We start from the raw sequence: 22,500 nt of genomic DNA on the forward strand, positions 1-22,500 counted from the left end.
TGCAGGCAGCGACTCTTCAACTGAAAGCGTACTTAGTGAAGTAAGACTTAGGTACGGCTCAGCCCTCCTGCTTGACCACAAAACAGTTGTTGTGGCATAATACTCCTCATTTTTCAGCTCCGTCTCAACTTTACTCCTACATTCCATGTAGACTTCTGGGAGGGCAACTTGACTGAAAAGTATGTGCGGGAGGGAATTGCATGTCTTTTATCCGGTGTTCAGAGGAGTTTTAGAAACCCGTGTTTTGTCACAGTGTTAATGAACACTGTGTGAGGTAGAGCGCAATGTGATTGTTACCTCACAGTGCCTTCACAAGCCCTTTTCATACGTAGTAACAGCCACAAATGAATCTGAAATAGTAGATTGCCGCGCTGCATAACGTATATCCTAAATCGCAGCCTTTGCGATTTGCTAATCGCATTGTTCCAAAGCGCGATTTCATTTAGAAATAGATGAATTGTTCAGCCATGAAACAAGTATGACAAGCCCGTGATGGCCCTTACCTGGTTCCATCCTGAGCGCTACAGTTGACATCAGCTCCGTGCTCCACTAGGTGGCGTACGATTCCCAGCCATCCGCGGGCACAAGCCTCGTGCAGAGCGCAGTACCCAGCGTTGTCCCGGTGATTAACATTGCAGATACGTCGTTCCAGACAGTACAGCACCACCTCCTATTACACAAGGACAAAAGGAGTCAAGGGCACGAGGAGATAAGGACAGAAGGAGACAAGCACATGGCGCTCAAGGAGAGCAGAACGGTGAGATTCATGTATGCACACCTTGAAAAAAAACAAAGAAATAAAGAGACAGCTGCACTTGGTCCAATGGTCCAATGGTCTTGGTTTAATCAGACAAGCCAATACAAGCTTTTTGGGGAAAAATTACAAAAATGTATCATCACTGAGAAGAATGATGGATAAATCAACATCAAGTTAAGTTTTTAGTTTCATATATACATCTTTTACACAAGGAGACTGACGCTGAGCATTAAATGTATGCGCCCACACGACTCATAGTGCATAATGACACATTATTAGCAACAGCATGGGTCCACTTGCTAAACACCACCTGGAGAAAGGAAGCAGAGAGAGGGAGGCTTCTCAGAAATATAATGAAACCTCTCTCCATCCCTCCCTTCCTCTCTTTTTTCTCTGCTCTCTACAAAATGATTGCACCTTGCATGTGTGTCTGTGTGCGTGTGTGTGCGTGTGTGAATACAACCCCAGTGGAGCAGAGCTGTGATGGATGACGGCTTCATTTGCACACTGAACTCGTTAACTTTACCACCGCACCTCAACAAGAGAGAGAGAGAGAGGGAGCGAGAGACAGAGAGGGAGAGCAATAGAGAGAGAGGGGGGGAGAGAGGGAGGGAGGGAGGGAGTGAGGGAGAGATGGGCAGGGTGACACTTGTGAGCCCTGACAAGCGTTGTCATAGTGCATGAAATATTCAGCCTGTGTGTGTGCGTGTGTGTGTGTGTGAGCTTGAGCTTGAGCGCAAGGGGATGAGCTGATGGTGGTTCGATCGCCTGTGCAACTGACAAAAGAGCAACAGAGCAAAGTGTGAAGGTGACTCCATCTGTGTGGTTTTGACAAATGCTCATGCACGTACACACACGTACGTACACACACACACACACACACACACACACACACACACACACACAGTGTTTTCCAAACTGCCTCCAGAACACAAACTGTGCTCAAACGTCCACTGAATTTCAATAAAGTACACCTTAACCCTGTCCTGACTCAGTCTGAGGACGTTAAATCATCATATCATGAGTGCCTCCTCTGTTTGACCCTCTGAAATGAGATTTGTCCTCATGGAGGAACAAGACTTCTCCTGAGTTATAGGGAAGCTTCTCTTGGTTTTAAGTTCTCTTTATGGTGAAGTTAGGTTTTCCCTCATTTTGAAATGAGGCTCCTCTGAAATGTTGAACAAGGGTTTCCTTCACATTGAAAGGTGGTTTCATATTTCTACTTATGGTGCAATGAGAATTTTACTCAGACTTGATCCTTCAGCAAGGCAGCCTAAAGGAAATCTTTGCAAATGTCCAGTACTGGAGGTTTACCTGCTTGGTGATCCTGCGGGAGAACCCTGCTCCGCTCTGCTCTACAGCCACACATGGCTAACAAATGATGGATGGAAGAATGGAATATACATTAAAAATATACTTTGAAGACTGTGATGCAATTTCTACAACTCAGTGTGATTTTGGAGTGAACTTTTTGTCCTTTTTGTCATGTATTTGTGTGTGCATAGGTACATGGTATTGTGAGGCAGGCAGCGCTTTTAGCGACAAAGCAATCAAACCTTCCTCTCTGCTGCAGAGAGAGAGAAAAACAGAGTGGAAAAGAGGGAAAGAATGGTGTGAGAGCGAGGGAGTGACGAGCCGTGGGCTAATTCAATTAAAGCAGAGAGAGCGAGGGAGGGAGGGAGAGTGAGAGAGAGAGAGACCTTCCGTTCCCTCAGCTCTCTAATCTTTTTCGGCTGGAAGCAAGGGATTAAAGTTCAAGGAAGACGAGACGAGGAAAAAGGCGGAGGAAGGAGGAGAGCACAGCAGGAGAGAGAGAGAGAGAGAGGAAGTGTTCGTGTGTGTGTGTGTGTGAGTGCTTTCCTCCCACAGAGAATTAATGATGTGCTATCTCCGCTCAGAAAAAGAGTGAGAGGCAGAACAATAAAGCAGAGAACGAGCGTAAAGGAGGAGCGACGGAACAAACAGAAACAAGATGCACACTTGCATACACACACACATACACACAGACACACACACGTACATTTCCGTGTGATTTTTGATATTCTACACGGCAAACCCTCCAGAATCCAAAACAGTGGGACTAAAGATTAACTTAAAAACAAGTAAATGAGCTGGAAAAGACAAAATGACACGGAAACCTAAAGCCACATTTACACCTTCAGCTCTCTTTGTCTGGATACCTAAACCAGATACTGAGATGGCAAATTAAAGCAAAAGCCCATTAAATGGAGTTGCATGTGGAATTGTGGAGACAGTCTGGAAATCTCCCTCCTCCCCCTTTCTGCTTGCTCCAGTCCAGCCTCTACAACTCCTCCTACCCAAGGACTAAAGCAGAGTGGCAAGTGGGGTAGCAGGCCCTCTTGTGGTAAATGTTGGTATTTTGGGGCTCAAAACCTTTTTCGCAAACTACATTTCATCAGTAGGAGGTGCTGCAGAAACTCGGTTTATGGCACGGCAATCAAAGCAAATTCTACAAACATTTGTATTAAAAATAGCTACATGCTGAAGCTTTAAAGCAAGGTAATGCTGGCAGAATCCGTATCAGAATGCTATCCGCCAGATCCGCTAGACCACATACAGTATGTACATATTATCATTTTTGTCTCAAATAAGTAGATGACACATGAACGAGATGAAATCCACCCACAACGCCTCCGCTTCCCAGCTATACGTGCTCTCAATCATAAACTTATTTGAATGAAAGTTGCGACATGCCATAAATGGGTACCCAAACGAGGACAGTGACAGCCCAGGTAGAAAACAGTCATTAGTTATGTTATGAATGGATGAAGACTGTTCCCGGAGGAAGGACAGGCTTAAATAGGTTAATGACCTGCCGACTGAGATTCGATCACAATGCAGGCAGCGTCCACATAATGAGAACTCGTGTTGATGCAAGGTCGTGTCATTCAGATGACATATCCAGATACTGAGAGCAGATTTTTAATGCAAGGTGTAACAGGGGCTTGTGGGGTGGGGGTGGCTTATCATCTGTCCCAGGGACTTTTTCTGCAGCGGCTGGCTGGGCAGCTGCGTCTAATTATCAATTATGCACTGATCTATTTATTTCTCTAGCAGTCAGACTGGAGCCGTTCCCTGCTGAGGCACGCCGGCAGACGGACAAACAGATAGAGAGAGCATGGCAAGCAGTTTCTGAGTGTCGGTGATTTACTGCATGTAGTTTATGTTGCACATTTCTGTTATGGTGGCGCTGATTTAAGTGCCGTAATTAAATCTGTCGGATCGCTCATCTTTGAGTGTAACTACGGCTCCAGAAAATGCCAAACGCATCACAGCATCCAAATTAAATCAATTTAATTTTGTTAATTTGTTCTGGTTTGGGTTAGAATTTCAATGAACCAAAAGGTAAATTTAGGATAATTCATTTGGTCCACTGAGAAACCTTAGCTCACTCAATTCTCTTGTTCAATTTCTCTAAAAATGACAGTACCTACGAGGGTCAGCGGTGGGCGCTACAGAGACGCTGTGCAAAAAAGCATCATTGCATCTTCCCAACTGGTATCGTTACAATCAAGCACAAACCTGGCCTTCAGGTCAAACTCCCAAGGTCGCATTTTCAACACCGTAAATCGGGTAGCAATAGGTAGGTAGCAATCTTCTCGCAGTTTAAATCAGTTAAATTGCTAGGAACACTGTTGCTAGGCGACTGGCTAAAAAAATGGAGGTCACCCTGTTCCTTTTGCTAAAATGGTGAATTATTTTGTGTTTTCTGCATCTTAACATTATGCTATTGGAACAAAAAAAAGGAAGGAGCTGTGAATGTGTGTAACTGTGAAGTCATCCCATATACAGCAAACTTGGACAACGCAGTAAACACAAGTCACAAAGTCTTCATCACTGCACATTGGCTGAAAATGAAGAGGGCTGGATGCAAAGTATAAACCCAGCCAATTCATTCGTATGTTAATCAGTGTGTGTTGAGTTCTAGTACCTCGTATCCCAGACGGGCGGCGCGCTGAAGCAGCGTCTCTCCGGCGTTTTTGTTCACTATGAGTCGACGCACCTCTGGCGGGACGGGCCTGGCAGCGCTGTGTGTGTGCTGTGGAGAAGGAGTGCAGGCATAGTGGCTGGGCGACCGGGACGGATTGCCAGACTCCAATACTGAGGCCGGCCTTTTCCTGGCACAGACCTGTATGTGTGTGTGAGTGTGTGGGTGTGTTTGTGTTTGTGTGTGTGTGTGTGTGTGTGTGTGTGTGTGTGTGTGTGTGTGTGTTAGAAAAAAAGAGAGAGACATTTAAAGTGATTAGCATGCACTCGAGGATTCATTTTATTACCCACAAAGCAATTAAATGCATGCTCGCACACACACTTGCACACACACACAAATCCCCCACACTCTCTCTTCCTACATCTATCACTGTCAGATGTTTTTTTCTCAAACACATCCACACACGCACACACATCCACACACACACACACACAGTCGGCCCTACTTTTCCAGGCCCGATCGAAAATAGCACTGTCACCACCTCTGCTCCCATGACTCTGTTTGTGCATGTGTCTGTGTGTGTCCGTGTGTCCGTGTGTCTGTGTGTGTGTGTGCGTGTGTGTGTGTGTGTGTGTGTGTGTATGCATGTGTGAGGGAGTGCGCAGCCTGAGGCTGATGACAGCAAGCTGGGAGCGGGATTGTTGGCAATGATTCGTCTTAAAGTAAAAGACAGATTGAGGAAAAAAACCAATGAGGACTTTCTGTCTTCCTCTCTCTCCTCACTGCCTCTGCACCTCCCTCACCCCCTCTCTCCTTTTTTGCATCCTCAAGATTTTGACATTGAGGGTCAGGCATTGCAGGCCCTTTTCCTCTAACCGTTAAGCCAGACCTATTTCTAGTAAGGTTGCTAAGATATCCTGATTTCTGGTGTGGAGTCCCACAAGGTTCTATTTCAGGCCCCATTTTATTTTCTTTAGATGTGCTTCCACAGGGTTCTGGGAAGTGGTACTTTGTCTAAGACCCCTGTGCTAGCCATAAATCATGATCCAGATCAAAGGCTGGACCCTCTGGGGGACCCAGCTGACAATAATGGGTGGTCCAGAAGACCTTGATGATGCACTGTAGCGAGATTTAAACCTGCACCTTCCCACACAACAGTCATTTTCCTGACCGTTACATAAACTACTTTTTTACATTTTTGCATTTAAGAGTTGACTAAATGTATTTAAATCAAGCATTTAAACATATTTTATTCAAAAAGACATAGATTTGATTTGATTTTTATCATTAAGATTACATTTTATTTTGAGGCAAAAAAATTGAATTTAAGGGAGGATGTGCTGTGAGAGAGAAGGAGGAAAATCTGCATCAGCCGACGCCACGGCAACCGTCTCCGCCGTTTAGCAGCCAGACAGTGTGTGCGCTTTACTGTGTGTTTGTGTGTCTAATGTGTGTGTGCAGGCGTCTGTCAAACGAAGCCTCTCGCTGCCACGCATCAGCAAACAGGATACGAGCTTTGCCCTGGAGGTGTGTGTGTTTATGTGTGTGTGTTTGTGCTTTTTTTGTGTGTGTTTTCTAGCGTAGCAGACTCAAACAAGGAGGAGGAGGAGGAGGGTAGAGCGAGAGCTGAGCGAGAGCTGAGCGAAAGAGAGAGACAGAGTGAGACAGATTATGCACATGTGTGTGTGTGTGTCTGTGTGTGTGTCCTCCCTGCCCTGAGGAAATCTCCAGTGCAGCAGCTGTCAAAACGACACAAGCTGCCGTACACTTAACACACACACACACGCACACGAGCATGCACACCCACCCGCACACACACACATGCACGCACGCACACACGCAAGTGGTACATGTGGAGAATATTATTCTTCCTCCTCCATAACCTTCAATCACTCCATTCCTCCCTCCTTCCTCTTCCTGGCTTGTTCCCTCTCTCTGTCTTTCCTTTGCTCTAATCTGCAGTGAATTGAATTACACACACAGACGCACACTCACGCAGACGCACACACACACACACACACACACACACACACACACACACACACACACAGGCAGACGCACACACTCACACAGACGCAGACGCACACACACAAACACTCACATACACACACACACTCTCTCTCTCCCCGCTGAGTTTTCCCAGCAAGCTCCAATCAGGACCATAATTGGAACGATTAACAGAGAAGGAAGGAGGAGGAGGAGGAGGAGGAGGAGGAGGAGGAGGAGGAGAATAAAAAAAACCAAGGGAGAAAAAAGCTGAAAAGACAAAATAATTTTTTTAAACTGGGCAAAATAAGATTTAAATTTGCTGTTCCAAAAATGCAAATGAAAACTGCATTGTAGTGCAGTGGAGCTAATGGCGTCTTTTTACACACGGGATCGCTAACAGTGCAATAACACACACGCACACACAAATACAAATATTGGCTGGTGGGCGGAGAGCAGCACAGGGTCCACATGGACACCCTCTACCATGACCAACAGACAAAATGTACGCATCATTTTGACTACGCAGACATGGAAAGATCTTGGAGAAGGTGAGGAGCTCAGACATTAGGAGGAAAACCGCTGCTCCTTCACATTGGAAGGCCGCAGCTGAGGCGCTTTGACCATCTAATCAGGACGCTTCAGAGAGGATTTGCAACAAATTTCCGAAGAATCATGGATATTGTCCTGTATTCCCTCAGGCACTAACCTTGTCACTCTCCGCGTCTTCTTCCAGCTCATCCTTCCTCCCTTCCTCCTCGGAGGCACTACCATCTCTTCCCCCCTCCCTCTCTGTCACAACTCCCGTGTGCTTCGTCTTGCAGGGACGCTTGCCCTTGGGCTTGTCAAGGTCAAGGTACTGGAATGGACGGGGGTCAGCAAGAGGAGGAGGCGATGAGGAGGGAGGAAGAGGAGACGAGGAAGGCAGAAAACCGCAGACTCTCTGGCTCTCCCTCAGCCTTTGGTGTTTGTCCTTGAGGCGAGACGAGTTGACGGAGGAGGTGAAGGAAGTGAAGGAGTTGAAGGTGGCAGGGCTGGGTCTTCTGGGGTTAGGGTCACACGGTTGCTGGGGGACACAAGCCGGGGAAGAGGGCGGAGCTACATTGAAAACTTTGGGAAAAAATAAAAATAAAAAGGAGGAAGAGTGAGTTCATAGGTTTCTGCTACATGAATTCATCAGTTTGCATCTTTCCCAAGACAAAATATTATTTTTGGTGAAAACAGGACTTGCAGCTTTCTCTTCCCTCTCGATTACATTCCTCTGTGTGTGTGTGTATGTGTGTGTGTGTGTGTGTGTGTCTGTGTGTGTGTGTGTGTGTGTGTGTGTGTGTGTGTGTGTGTGTGCGCGTGTATGAGTGTAGACTACTTTTCCTCTCACCAACAAATGAGCTGCTTCAGTGGGAGACAAGTTAGATATTAACAAAGAGAGACAGACAGGCAGACAGACAGACAGACATAGACACAGATAGACGGAGCGATAGAGAGAATGAGACAGAGACAGAGGGAGGGCGAGAAGCAGAGGAAAAGAAACAGGAACAAAGAAAAGACTGCGTGCCTCCTCGCTCGAGCAAAGCAGCGAGCGAGCAAGCGAGCGAGTGAACGAGGTAGCCAGAGAGTGGGGGAGGGGGAGAGAGAGAGTTTTCTGTTTTCCATTGCGTGCTCAGACGCCTGTTGGAGACATGCTGGTTGTTACACACACAGAAAAACACACACATGCTACATTCACGCGCACACACGCACATACACACACAACCAGAGAAACATGTGTAAAAGCAACTACACACACAAACCAGAGCCAGAGGTTGTTTGTGTGAGCCGGCGGGGAGTCACACACCACTTCCATCTACTGAATTATTTATCAGCCTGGACAGACACGTACAAACACGCACGCACACACGTAAATTGGATTAATATAAACAGTACAAATTGTGTGTGTGTGTGTGTGTGTGTGTGTGTGTGTATGTGTGTGTAAATCCTCTTAACAGGAATTTATCATTCAGTGGATGGTTATTCTGCACCCCCATACACACACACATAAACACATACACATACACACAGGCTAACACACAGGCACACACACACACACACGCACCTGCACACACGCACGCGCACACACACACACACACACACACACACACACACACACACACACAGTTTGTGCGTCCCTCTGGGCATGTTACATCAAACAGCCTCTCATTTCACGTCTCATCAGCAAACTGTAGTCTTTATTGTTTTTTCAAGCATGACATCATCATTTACTGGCACCACCCTCATATGCATCGAGGGATTGCCTGACGGTTTGCCTCATACCTTATGGACAGAATCCTTTGGGTCAGAATAGGCTCTCCTCAGTTCCTGCTCCCATTACATGTGGCAATCCCCAAGGTTCTATCATAGGCCCTCTTTTATTCTCTCTGTACATTGTCCCACTGTCTATATGTTATAAACACATTTCCTATCTCAGCTACATTGACGACACACAGCTTTACCTTCAGTCCAGACCTGACACTCTCTCATATTCATCATCTATTGTTGAAAGATTGTTCTTAAGCTTCAGGTTTGTAGGATTTTGATTTTTTTTGTCTTTTACTGAAACAGAATTTGAGTAAAGTGACAGACTGAAGTGAGCACATGCAGACTGTGAACGCAGCCCTCTGCTCTTCAAAACACACAGAGGAAGACGAGAAGGAGGAGGATTCAACCGGCTGCCAACGCATTCCCTATGCGTGTGTGTGTATGACAGCTCCATCTGGGAGATGTTAGACGGCTATTAGCACGCCACGGGGCCGCAACGGGTTCATACACACACACATGCACACACATGCACGAACACATACACTCACACCTACAGTATGTATACACAGATATACTGTATATACTGTACATACATAAAATGCACACACAGGAATACACACACATCAACACACACACACACACACACACACACACACTGTATCCATCCTGTGTTATTCCACTTGTGTACTCCGGCAATCACAGAGAGAGGAAAAAGAGCGTTAGAGAGCAAGCAAGTGAGAGACAAGTCGGGCTGGAGGGGAAAATGGAGAGGTGGAGCGGTGATGAGAGAGAAAGAGGTGTTTCATAACCAATCTCTCCCAAGTCTGATCATACAGTGCAAAGTTAAGGTTCACTTCTACCCCAAAAAACTTTAAAAAAAAAAAAAGGTTTTGTCGCACTCAAGAAAAAGAACAGAAAAGAAAAACATGTTATTGGTTATGGTCAGAGGATTTGGGTTAGTGTGTGTGTGTTGTTTCTTTGATGCAATCTACACAATTATTTGTTGAATCTAGAATTTAATTGAATAATAAAAATGAATGGATGGTAATATGAATGTTAGAATTGCAAGGTGAAGATGCATCAGTACAGGCCGCACAGAATGTGCAGTCATTTACCTACTTCTAATTTTATCAATTTCCCAATTTTGAAAGAAATACGATAAATCCACTAAACACCCTTACGTTACCCTTGTCACGTTACCCTTGTCACGTAACCCTTATTTGTTTGACTGGTTCTATAATATTATAGATATAATATATTTGCTGTTACATTCACCACAGGCAACAGACTCAGCAGCTCTAATCCAAACTGTCATCGTACAAAGGCTGACGGGAAGTCATGCTTTTTAAACAAAGTTTGACCAAGTTTACCTCTCTGGCCGTCCCTCCTCCTGAATGTTGGGTCACACCAGCCGCCGTTGGTGACTTGTGACCTCTCCCTCACAGCCAGGACTTCCTGTGGCCCCATCCTAAATTTTCTGTTGATCTCTGCTGACCTCTGGCTGGGGGGCAGCCATGGGCCGAGCTCCCTGGGGAAGTGGGGCTTGTTGAGATGAAGGCCGTTTAGCTCAATGCAGACCTTCAGCTTCCTCACATCCTCTAGGGTGGAATCTGGAGGGATGACAGACATCGGTTAGCACAGGCAAAACAACAGCCAGCTGTAATGGCCATACAAAATTTAAAAACAACTACACAAAGAGTTTCTGATTTCTTACCGCAGGTCAACTTGGCTTTTTTGGTGGGATCTCCAATCTTGTTCACCTCTTCCTTCTCCTCCTCCCTCCCTTTCTTTGTCCTAATGATGCTGCTCTGGTGGAAAGGCTCCAGGCTGAAAATCCTTTTCCGGTTTATGGGCAAACTGGAACCCAGTGCTAGTCTGGACATGGAGGAGTTTCCCTGAAACAAAATCCTGGCTGCTGGAAACAACCTTTGTTGCTGTTGTTGTGAAACGCAGCTGCTCTCATCTTTCTTTTCCTCCTCCCGCAGGACTCCTTCACCATGCTCCTTCTTCTCTTTCTTATCCTCTGTCAGATGTTTGTCCTCCTTCACTTGGAGGTTGCTGCAGAGCTGACCGAGTGGCTGGATGGGGAGACTGTAAGGGCAGATGGGATGCAAACCTGCACAGGCCATAAAAACTTTGGTTAGTTTCAATTTGGCACTTTTCAAATGATTTATTACATAAAGGCTAATTGGAGTAACCCTACTAATTTTGCACGGATTGTGTTTCTTTTGCAATGAATGTAGATTGCTCAATCAATCCAGAGTCTGGAACGATTGCTACAGTTTTTCGAAACACAGAATACTTGGCCCTTTGCTCCAAAGACCATAGCGGTGTTTCCTTATCATTCTGAACAAGTAGATGTAGGTTTCAGAGTCTGTCACTGTCAGGACAAGTTTCCCCAACTGGACTGACTTATTCTAAGAGTCCGGCTGAATTTCAAATTGAAATTGGGGAATCACATTAGATTTGATTTCTTGAAGTTACCATTGGATTTCCCAAAGCTCAAAGCTACCTGAACGCATCTGTGCAAACTAAAAGGTTGTGGATGCGGCTATGTTACTTTGAATGGAGGAAAGATTTATTGGAATTTCAGACTTTGAGCATTCAGAATGGATGATTCAAACGTGAAGTGTGTTCAGGCAAAAACCCAAAGATAACTTCAGCCGCACAGTGTCTGCTTGGGATCACTGACAGGAAAGTGCAACCTCAAAATAATAGCATACTATTTGTATTATCTCAATGCATATCTTAAGCTTAAGGAATCCTAAAATTCTCATCACTCGAAAATCACTTGTGCAAGTTTTAAGCAGACTGGAGACACTAAAATGAGATTCTGTAGTTGTTCAACACATTTTAAATATGGGTATTTTCAAGTTCAAATCTGTTAAAAAAAATGAAAACAATGAAGCTTAAGCGTGTTTTCACAGGACGGTGGAAAAGAGGCAGACGCCGAGTGAAGCATCTCATTAAAGAAAATCAATTCTTAACACTGAGTCAGATTACACACACACACACACACACACACACACACACACAAACACACACACACACAGGCTCATTCCTTTACACACATATTGGGACACACGCACATACACAGAGCGATCCAGCGGCCACCCTGACAATTTGGCTGCATCCCCAGACAGACACACACACACACACACACACACAGACACACTCACAGAGCCTGTAAACAGTGTGTCTGTGGGACCGAATTAGCTTCAAACACCACAGACCGCCGTCCTAACACATGTGTGCGCACACACACACACACACACACACAAACACACACATGTACACACACACACACACACACACACACACACACACACACACACAGATGCTTTCAACTCGCTCTCTCTGGACAGTCAAAGGCAGCCGCACAGATCAAAGACATTCGCCTTTTGCTCTTTCTCTCCCTCTCTCTCCTTATTTTCTGCCGCTCTTGCTCACTCTCTGCCATCCTTTTTTTCTTCCCTCTCTTTTACCTTTCAGGAACTCTTTCTGTTTTCTGATATCCCCATGATTTCCCCTCTCTCTTTCTCTCATCCATCCCTTACTGCATACCATGGTTACCGGCCACATTACGTGCCATGGCAACAGGCCATCAAAGGCAATCGTCATGGCAACATTGCCGCGTTAACAGAGGCTGCCGACTTTCAACAGAACCTACAAACTCCTGGGTAGTTATCTTATAAACAAGCTAGTGGGACAAAAATATACAATGTAAAATGTAAAGAATTGATTGTCTCAGGTTTGGTTTGGTCTGAATTAGGGACAAAATTGTTACAATGTTGCTTCAGTTTCACTTCAATAAAAAGACATAATAATATACAAATAAAAGTCACTACCATCATCAGAAGGGCCAGGTAGTCCAGTGAAGTGAATACCTTTATACAGAGTCCAGTCTGCCCTAACAAAGGCTCCTGTGCTGGCTGACAACCTTCCATTGTGGAAACAGATGTCAGCAACATTGGTAGGCACACTGCTGTCCCAAGAGAGGGAGCATGATGAGCAGGTTGTCACCTACGACACCCTTTCTGACCGCAGAGGAACTATGGCATCACCCGTCAGGAATTGCTAGTTGTGTCTCTGCCACTTCTGCCTACAGACACTTCTTCCCATACCCGGCCCCTCAGCTTTGAGGAGCCTAACTGAACTGCACTAACTGAAGATGAGTACTTTAAACAGATATCTCATGTTTCAGCGAAGGTCTCTCTTTACCACAGTTGTAGTTCAGAATTAACCTCAGACAATCCATAGATGTTGGAGTGGTGTCTTTTGTTAGAGACAACCTCCTGAAAGCAGTCTGTGCTGTTGATTTGGTCCTCACCGAGAGTGACTGCCGTGTTTAGACCTGCCTAAGGGAAACCATACCAAGGAGTGAAGCAAACCCTAGTCAGATTGAAACAGACCAAACTGAGATGAGGCTAAGTAAGAAGACTCAGCTAGCCAGTCCAAACCCAAACCAGGCCTACTGACTAAAACCCTGTGTGCTCAGGTTCAACTTAAGGCATGCTCCAACACAGTGGTTCTCCCTTGTTCCAGCTGTGGCCATACTGCAGAGGGAAATGTTACTGTGAACATGTATAGCTGAGTATTGCTAACTGATCAACCAACAGATTTTAACCACGACAAACAATAAGTGAACTTTGCAACCAGAGGAAATCAAACAGTAGACATGGTTTGAACAAATGAAACACCTTTTCACAAATCACTCCCAAACAGATCAATGCAAACTCCCATACCAACTCAATAATGGCAGCATCAGCCTTCTTTACCCACCAACCTCCTTGTAATAACAGGCATAGATTTGCACCAATGACCTCCCTGATGCAAAACCAATCGAACACCAAAGTGATCAGGATTCATCAAGAAAGATTCACCGATTTTCATGAGAGTCCATTCAGTGGTTCCTGACATATCTTTCATTCATTTCTATTATTAATGTCTGGCTGTTTTCGCTTGGTAAGCTTCTCTGCGTTCACAAATCTGTCTCCGTTTGTTCTTAAAATTCGACTTGCAGATTGGAAATATGTATTTGGTGCTCACTCCACAGTTTTGTCATTAAAAAAAAACTCCATACCTGTGAGGAAAAACAGGTTGTTTAACAGTCAGCAAGCAGCCTAAAGAAGCCAATTTCTTTCAGTGTTTCCTCTGGCTGGTGTCTGTGGGGTTTTGTGTATGTGTGTGTATACCATGGTGCAATTGTTTGTGTGTGCACATATGTGTTTGTGTGTTCTTGTAGGTCTGAATGTGCATAGTCGGCATTGTCAGGGAGAAAGAGAAAAGAGAGAGAAAATGAGGGCAGCGGCATGCTTGGCTTAAAGCAAGAGGTACACACAGAGTTCAAGTATGTGTGTGTGTGTGTGTGACAGACAGAAAAATGTGCACTCACTTTTCACACACACACACCGAAGAAAGGCAGAGAGAGAGAGGGACAAAGAGAAGAGAGCGTGCAAAAGTGAGGGAGATCAACCGGAAAAATTTTGTGTGTGTGTATATATGTGTGTGTGTGTGTGTGTGTGTGTGTGTGTATGTGTGTTTGCGCCGGGTGCAGACAATTCAGTTCTATCCATCTGCATCTTTCTATGTGTGTGCCGTGCACGAGTACTCGTGTATATGTGTTTCTGTCTTTTATGGAACTGCAAGTGTTTTTACGTGAATGCTTTTGTGTGTGTGTGTGTGTGTGTGTGTGTGTGTGTGTGTGTGCATTATGTTACCTGTGTGTGTTTTCCTAAAGTGTGGGTAATTCTAAAGTGTGTGTTTATGTCTTTTGCAGGACTGCACGTGCATTTCTCTCTCTCCCTCTCTAACTCTCTCCCCCTGTGTGTGTGTGTGTGTGTGTGTGTGTGTGTGTGTGTGTGTGTGTGTGTGTGTGTGTGTGTGTGTATGTGCTTGTGTGCGCATCATCCTGCAGAACTCTCCGGAAATCCTCTTACCTCTCGTTGTCTCAGTGCCAGCGGCTGCAGAGGGAGTTCTTGGTCCTCCTCCCCCTCCTTCTTTCTTCCTCTCCCCATCCTCCTCTACTTTCTCTTCCTTCTGCTCCCCCCCCTCCTCCTCCTCTACTTCCCTCCCTCCATCTCTCTGCTGGCTGTCTGCCAGCTCCCCTGATGTCATCTCTCCTCCTCCCTCTTTTTCCTTCAGCTCCAGCTCTGAGAAGCGCAGCATAGCACGCTGGGCAAAGAGAGAAAAAGGAAACATTTTCACTTGTGAAGTCATGTGCTTCACAAAAATCAAAGGACACAAAGTGTAATAAGGTTTGATTGATAAGTAATGAACCTGGAATCGTGCAATTTAACTGAAGGCCTTGTATATTCTGCTTAGATCTGCATGACGTACAGTCCGTACTGCGGGAGGCAGTAGTCGAGTGGGTAGAGCTTCCGCTTAAGAACCGGAGGGTTGCCGGTTCGAGTCCCTGCCGAGGTGCCCCTGAGCAAGGCACCTAACCCTCAATTGCTCCCCCCTCTGCGAAGGGTGGTAATGTAATGTAAGTTGCTTTGGATAAAAGCGTCTGCCAAATGATCGTAATGTAATGTAATGTAATGTCCGTCACATCAGTCAATGTCGGCGTGCTACCCAATATTTTGTGTCCATGCGGACCTGTCCACACCTCAGAGTGCTAACTAACACATGCATAAGACAATAGGAAAGGATGATAATATGAGCAGGTGGAAGTGGAGGTATGAAAAAGCGGCAATGTGGTGTGTTTCCACACTTGTCTGCTCTCTGGCTTCATTTAACAACGGGAATCATTTCCACCAAGTTTTTCCCAGGATGTATGAACTGGAAACTAGGTGAACAGTCGTGATTACCATTCCTGCCAGTTTTGAAGACCATTTTGTAGCATGTTCACGGCCATGCCTAGAAATCACCAACAGTTCCTGTTAGATATGGGTGTGGATAAGCTGCTGCAGGCAAGGAGGAAGTGCTGCAAACGCTGTGAGATGGGACAGAAGCCCGGCGAGCATTAACTGTTAACTGCTCAACCCAACACACAAGCTCCAGAACATCATGCTCTCCAACGTACCCTACTCATATCTACTGTAAATGGTGTAGATTGCCACCATTGTAAAGAAGAGTTCTGATGTAATACTGTACTCTGTATCTATTTGAATGTTTTATTTTTCTGAAGACTAATGTGTTCTTACTGTATCTAAGCTAAAGTCTTGGTCATGTGGGTGATAAGGTGAACATCTGAGTGGCCAGGTGAGTAGAGTGGCTGCTGCTTGAGTTCAAAGCCACCGAAGGCTTGACTCAGTTCTTTACACAACACTCTTTCTAAGATCTTACCCGATTGGTCCAGTTTACGCCACAAGTAGATTTACACTCAACGTTTTGGATATTGTTCAATCTAAGGCATCTCCACGTTCCTCCTCCTAACAGTAGACACAAAACAACAATTTCGGAAGTGTTTGGATATTTTGGTTGGCAGCTGCTGTCTGGGGAATCCTGAAAAGGGTCAACTCTTTACTGCCTTACACCACAAACACACCAGAAAATCTTGCTTTCAAAACTCACTTTCTGACCATGGACGCTGCTGCTTTGAAGGGAAAAAACAAAACTCCCTCTCGGCATATCAACAAACTCACAGCTGAGGGAAACCACAGTGGGAAGCTGGTGGAGTTGGTCTGTGCGAGAGTAAACAGCTACAAAATGATTCTTGATTCTCGTCTTTACGTAACATCAGATTTTCGAACGAAATACTCGATTACAGCAGCAACAAGCAGCAAGAAAAATAGAAGATTGAGATTTTATTATTTATTTAGAAGCCCTTGTATGTTTTTATTCTGGTCTAAAAGTAAAGCTGTCACATCAAAAAAATGTTGGCTTAGGTTGCTAAAATCTCAAAAAAATCAGAAAGACAAAACGAAGACCTGATCTCTGGATCTCCAGTGGAAGCTACGGCCTTGGGGGGAATTTCATTTCACAATGGGATGAAGCTAACTCAGTTAAGAAAACGGCGTTTTTGCTTTTCCAGAACGGCGTCTCCCTTGTAACCATTGGTAACCGCTGGTAACAACTCTCCAAACGCTCCCTGTCAGGCCAGTATTTCCTGCTCACCTCTCACTGCCCCGACCACAAACCCATTTTAAAAATTAATGGCCCATGAAACGATCTACAAATCCATCCAACGCTGCTGCCGCCCGGAGCCAGCAGCACCCAAGGGCGTAGGAACGAAATGGGAGTTAATTTGAGTGGTAACCCCCCCACTGTCACTACCACCATCCTTCAGGACCAACGTCTGACCAAGCAAACATCCATTCAGAGGGAATAAACAGCCTGACAGTTTTCTGCTTGCGGAAATCTCCACTGCAGCCAGAAAACTTCAGCTGAAACACTAAGTACTGGATGTTTAGGACAATACCAATATCGACAAATCACATAATGATTTACTGACTGATATCAGTGACAGTATTACTGAATAAACATGAGGACATTTTGGACAAAAAGTACACAAAGACACTGGAAATGTTAAAATAATGATACAGTAGAACTTCATATACGCAGATAAAATCGATCAATCGATCCAACTGTTTTGTTTCCTGTTACTTTGTTTACTGTTGAGCATTACAACCTCATGTGGCTTCCCAGGGGCCACAAGAAAGGTTCAGGTATGCGTCATTCGTCCACCTCATGCACCTTCTGCCGCTGTTTTGTTCGCCCGTTCAAATTTTAGGGTTTTAATCAAAATGTTGATCAACACGCTACTTGCATCTTTGTTTTCACTGTTGAAGTGAAGTGCAGTGGTGTTCAGGTGCTCTACTGCAGACCAGGAATGATTGGTATATTGGTGAAATTATTAAATATTAAATGCCTTAATGCTCAATTCCCAAAATCATTAATTATGCAACGATTAAACAATGACCATCCCCAGCCAATTCCAAAATTCTTGGAGGGAAGCTTCTCCATATGTATCAAAAACATCTAAAATGATCTAAACTCTCCACTGCCCGCTGTTGCTGTACCCGTCCTACACGTGTGAGATGTCAACACTGAACCCAACTCAACAAATAGAAACAAAAACAAATTGCATAGCCAGAGATCTAATATGAATCAGATCAACTGCAAATGTCATGTTAGCAAAAACAAAAGATGTGAACGTAGATTTGAATCCTTCAGACACCAGCAGGTATAAGAAACAACATTGTTCAAGCTTATTTTTACTTAAAACCCAGTATAATCTTGCCTCAGTGTTGTTTAAACCGCAAACCAATTTCTATTAAAATAAAACATCCCAAACCACATAGTGTCAAGATTACAGGGTAATCTGCTGTGTGTGTGTGTGTGTGTGTGTGTGTGTGTGTGTGTGCATGTGTGTTTGAAGCCTATGTGCGGTCAAAAAGACAGCGTTAATCTGGACTCCAAGGACGCTAAAAGGAAGAAGAAAAAAGAAGAAAAGGACGAAGAGGAAGATTTCATTAAAAACACTGAGTTCCTTCCCCTTCAATTCACCCAGGGATAGAAGAGAAGGAAGGAGAAGGAGGTAGAGAAAGAGGAGGAGGAGGCAGGACAGGAGATTTAATTTGAGAGGAAGGGAGGTTCTCAAGGGATGAGGAGGTGAAGAGAAAGAAAGACGAGGAGGAATAACACGAAAGCAAATGTGAGCGAGAAAAAGCGAGAGGGAGAAACAGAGCATAAAGAGATAGACAGATGAAAGAAAAGAGCGATAGATGATGGAAAGAAATTAAAAGAAATGTACCAAGAGACTCCAAAGCGGCTGGAGAGAAAGGGAAAAGAAATAAAGAGAAACACCTTTCTCTTTGCCACCATTTTCTCTGTTCAGCGGGAATACCAGCAGGTTAACAGCCGCCTGGAGCCACACACACAAACACGCACGCGCACACACACACGCGCACAGCCTTTGTGTTGCGTTAGCTTGTCCTTGCTGCGACCCAAAACATTTGCAGAAGGCAAAGGAAGATGAGGAAGACACAGGCAGAGAAAGACCAGGAGGAGGTAAAATCCAAGGAGGACTGCTGCTCCTCATACCTCAGTACAGTTCCTACCATGTCCAAATCCCCCCAAACACCTCCTTCCAGCTTCTTGGGGTTCAAATATCACACTAGCACCTCCAAAAGCCTGTTACCTCCCCTTTCTCCCATCATTACATCATCGAACACCTCCTTACCACCTTCAACAACTCTACACTACTCACTACTCTACTCACTACACTTTTATACAAACACGCTTGAGTTCACCTAGATCTGCTAATGGGTACTAGATCTCAAGCAAAACTATTGTTACTTTATAAAATTACTTGAATAGAAACAACTAACAAGTTGAGTACCACCATCAGGAAATTCTTGTGACTTTTATGCCTGAGGTTTATATCACTTTCTCTCAGTGATCACACGTTAAACAATAATTTTAATGAATGAATGAATGAATTAATTAATAATTGCACTCCAGACCTCCAATGAAATTTTTATTTGTCATCTTACCACATAGGTGTTGTTGCATCAATAAATCATAAAAGGCTGAATTTAAAAAAAAGGGATCTCACCTGCAGTGCTCTCTGCTCCCTGCTCAGCTTGCTGGAGTCCGAGTAAAGCTCTGTGGTCACACATTTGAACCGGTCGCCTACATAGCCAGACGAGTTGGCAATGCGCTTGGCCAGACTGGAGTGCCTGCTCTTGCTGCATCCAGGGCCATCATCATCATCATCTGCTAAGGAATCCATGCTGTCGTGATTGATGCTGTCGTGAATGCTGGCATCAATAATGCCGTCTCCACAGCTGGTTGGGTTTGGTGTCTCTCTCCTGGGCCCCGTCTCAATGGAGGAAGGGCTTTCAAATGTTGAGTCTCTGTTATGAAAGGGATCTGAAGTCAGATCTGCAGGTGTGGAGTTTACACCTCTGTTGGTAGGATTGCCAGGTGAAAGGTGTCGACAGGTGTGGCCGTGAAGAATATTTCCATATGAAGGAACCCTGGGATTGTGATTTAGAAAAGTTTGGTTATTTCCAAAAGACTGGCCTTTGGAGATGGTATTTCCACAACTTTGTCCATTAAAATTGTTATTTCCACATGCAGGAGCACTGGGGTTGAGGTTTCCACGTGTTGAGCGGACAGCATTGCGGTTTTCACAATTTGGAAACCTGGGATTGAGGTTCCTGCAGCTTTGAACCACAGGACTGTTTCCACGGGCCGGGCAACTAAATATTCTCGGTTCACAAACAGGAGCTCTTAGTGCCAGGTTTCTGCAGCACGGACCAACAAAATTTTGGTTTATGACATTTGAACTGGTTAATTCTCTGTTATTACAGATGGGGCCCCTTGGGTTGATATTAACACCCAAGGGAGCCGGGGTATTCATGTTTCCATTAGCTGGAATGCTGGGATTGAACGTTTTACAGGATGGGATTTGGGCGCTTAATTCCCTATATGATTGTCCTTTATTACTGCACACAGGTCTATCTGAATGACAATTTCCATAAGATGGAGACTTGCATGTTGCTGCACTTGTGGAATTGGTAGAGTGAATAGAACAGCCTTCTTTGTTAACAGGACCTAAAGAGTCGCCACAAACATTTTGCTCAGTGATATCTCTATGTGCTGTGGCCTCTGACTTAACCTCACTCTTCCAATCGACACCGTCATTCCCACCATGACCACCTCTACACACTGAGTCACCGGAACCAACAGAGGCTCCAGTGTTTGACTTTCTTGAAAACTGATGCAGAGACGTTCGAGCGCAACGCATGGTCTGCTCCTCTGGAATGTCAGGGAGTGGGCTAGATGGCTCATCATCTTCAGGGATCTCATTTGTGAGGGAAGAAGGCTGTGTCTGGGAACTGGGGGGTGGTAAGACCTTAGTTGGCGGCTGTTGCTGCCTATCCTGCTGACCTGGTCTCTGCTCTTTTGTGGGCCATTGTTTTATTTGTTGGGTGTGGTTCCAGTCACTCACACTGCCACCTTGCTTGCAGACATCATCTCTCCTTTTGTGCTTACTTATGGATGAATCACCACCTGCCTCATCATTCACCAGATCAATACAAACTACATCATCCCTGACACTTAAGGGCTTTAAGGTTTGGTTTGTGAGCTTGTCTCTAATGTTGTCAGCATCTGACATTTCTTTGTTCCTGTACAGTTCTGGATTCCATGGTTTATCCTGTGGATTCGATTTCTTGTCGTCGGTGTCATGACCTGGGTGGCAGGGCCTTCGTTGGGAAGATATTTGCTGGGAGTTGTGGTAAGTCATGTAGTCTCCCTGGTTTGGGGTTACGCCATGAGGAAGGCCATGTTTCGGTGTAATCTGGGTTGGGTATGAGCTCCTGCTGCCAAGTAACACAGGGTGGGGATAGATAGGTCCTTTACCTGGTATGGTTATCTGTGGCAATGACACGTTCTCTGCAATTGGGTACGGGATGTAGCGGTTTGGATACCCTAAGCTGGAAGCAAGATAGGAGTCACTGTAGATTTGGCTGGAATGGTTTCCATTTTCCAAGCGGGATTGCTGTTGCTGCTGTGCATGTGAATCCCTCTCCCGAGTCTCTGGTTTCAGAGGAATTATATTCTGCTTTCCAGAAGATAAATGAGTTCCTCCTTTACTGTTCGAAGGAATTTTGTCCAAATCAGAAGGGGAACCTTGTGTCTGCTCAACCTTGGATTCAGGAGAAGGAGATGACCCGGAGGTTCTTCCCCCTGATGCGGGACAGCTGCTGATATTGTTCCCCTCAAGCGGCCTAGAACTAGGGGAGCTTTGAGGCAGTGGTTGACAGGGAACTGTGTCTACGCTCTTTATTTTTATTTGGGAGACTTTGTCAGAGCTGACAGATGAAATAGAACGCGGGATACCCCAGGAGGATGGCATGGAGCTAATCATCTCAGGATGATCTGGAGTTTTAGCTGCTGTACAAGAAGGTGAGGATAGATTCTCTTTTAAGTGCTTCTCTTGACTGGCCATCAGCCCATAATGAGATGGAGATAAGTACCCCAATTTGGCTAAGGCATCTGATTTGAATGAGAATCCTTCCAATTCTTTGGCAGAAAGATCCAACGGATTTTCTCCAGGGTTTTTGACATGCATTTGAGGTACAGCTCTTTCTTGTGATGTCTTTGCAGTTGAGGTACACTTCTCTTCACGACAGTTGTCTGAGCTAGGATCTTTGGTTTTGCTGATGGATGAGCACATGAGAGAACAGTGGTGAGAGTTCAAGTTAGTCATGTAGAGGGAATGCGACACTGACAATGAGGCAGAGGATGAAGTGGTGCTTCTGTAAAGAGATTTCTGCAGGTCTGAATTGCTGTTATTGAGATGGTGAGGTGGTGGCACTGAGGTTTGAGTGGAACATGGTGCTGCACAGGGAGAATGGGTAACTGGAGGTAGCTGCAATGTGCCTGTATTGTTAAAAGTGGCACTGCTACTTCCACAGCTGCTGCTAAGACTGTTCTTGCTGGAACTTAGCTGGGTAGACTTGGCACCACTACTATGTTGTCGCTCGTGGTGGGCAGTCTTGGGCTCCTGGTTAATCCGAGGACTGGTGCTGAAAGCGGAGGGCTCCTGATGGAC

The 22,500-nt window shown here is 45.1% G+C and overlaps 1 protein-coding gene across 1 annotated transcript in view; it reads right to left on the reverse strand.

Annotated features, from left to right (window-relative positions):
- LOC143012658 (BCL-6 corepressor-like) overlaps positions 1-22,500 on the reverse strand; it is a 34,478-nt gene that overhangs the window by 6,128 nt on the left and 5,850 nt on the right. The window contains exons 4-10 of the mRNA XM_076165905.1: positions 19,492-22,500; positions 14,927-15,161; positions 10,702-11,103; positions 10,358-10,597; positions 7,402-7,802; positions 4,710-4,907; positions 504-670 (exon numbers count right to left, since the gene is read on the reverse strand). The exon at positions 19,492-22,500 is cut by the window's right edge and continues 690 nt beyond it. Of these exons, the coding sequence (XP_076022020.1) occupies positions 504-670; positions 4,710-4,907; positions 7,402-7,802; positions 10,358-10,597; positions 10,702-11,103; positions 14,927-15,161; positions 19,492-22,500 (4,652 nt within the window). The remainder of the gene's footprint in view (positions 1-503; positions 671-4,709; positions 4,908-7,401; positions 7,803-10,357; positions 10,598-10,701; positions 11,104-14,926; positions 15,162-19,491) is intronic.

The sequence above is a fragment of the Genypterus blacodes genome, unplaced genomic scaffold, assembly GCF_046128005.1.
Source record: "Genypterus blacodes isolate CSIRO-AG114 ecotype Tasmania unplaced genomic scaffold, CSIRO-AGI_Gbla_v1 ptg000152l_1, whole genome shotgun sequence".
In the NCBI taxonomy this organism is placed as follows: Eukaryota; Metazoa; Chordata; class Actinopteri; order Ophidiiformes; family Ophidiidae; genus Genypterus; species Genypterus blacodes.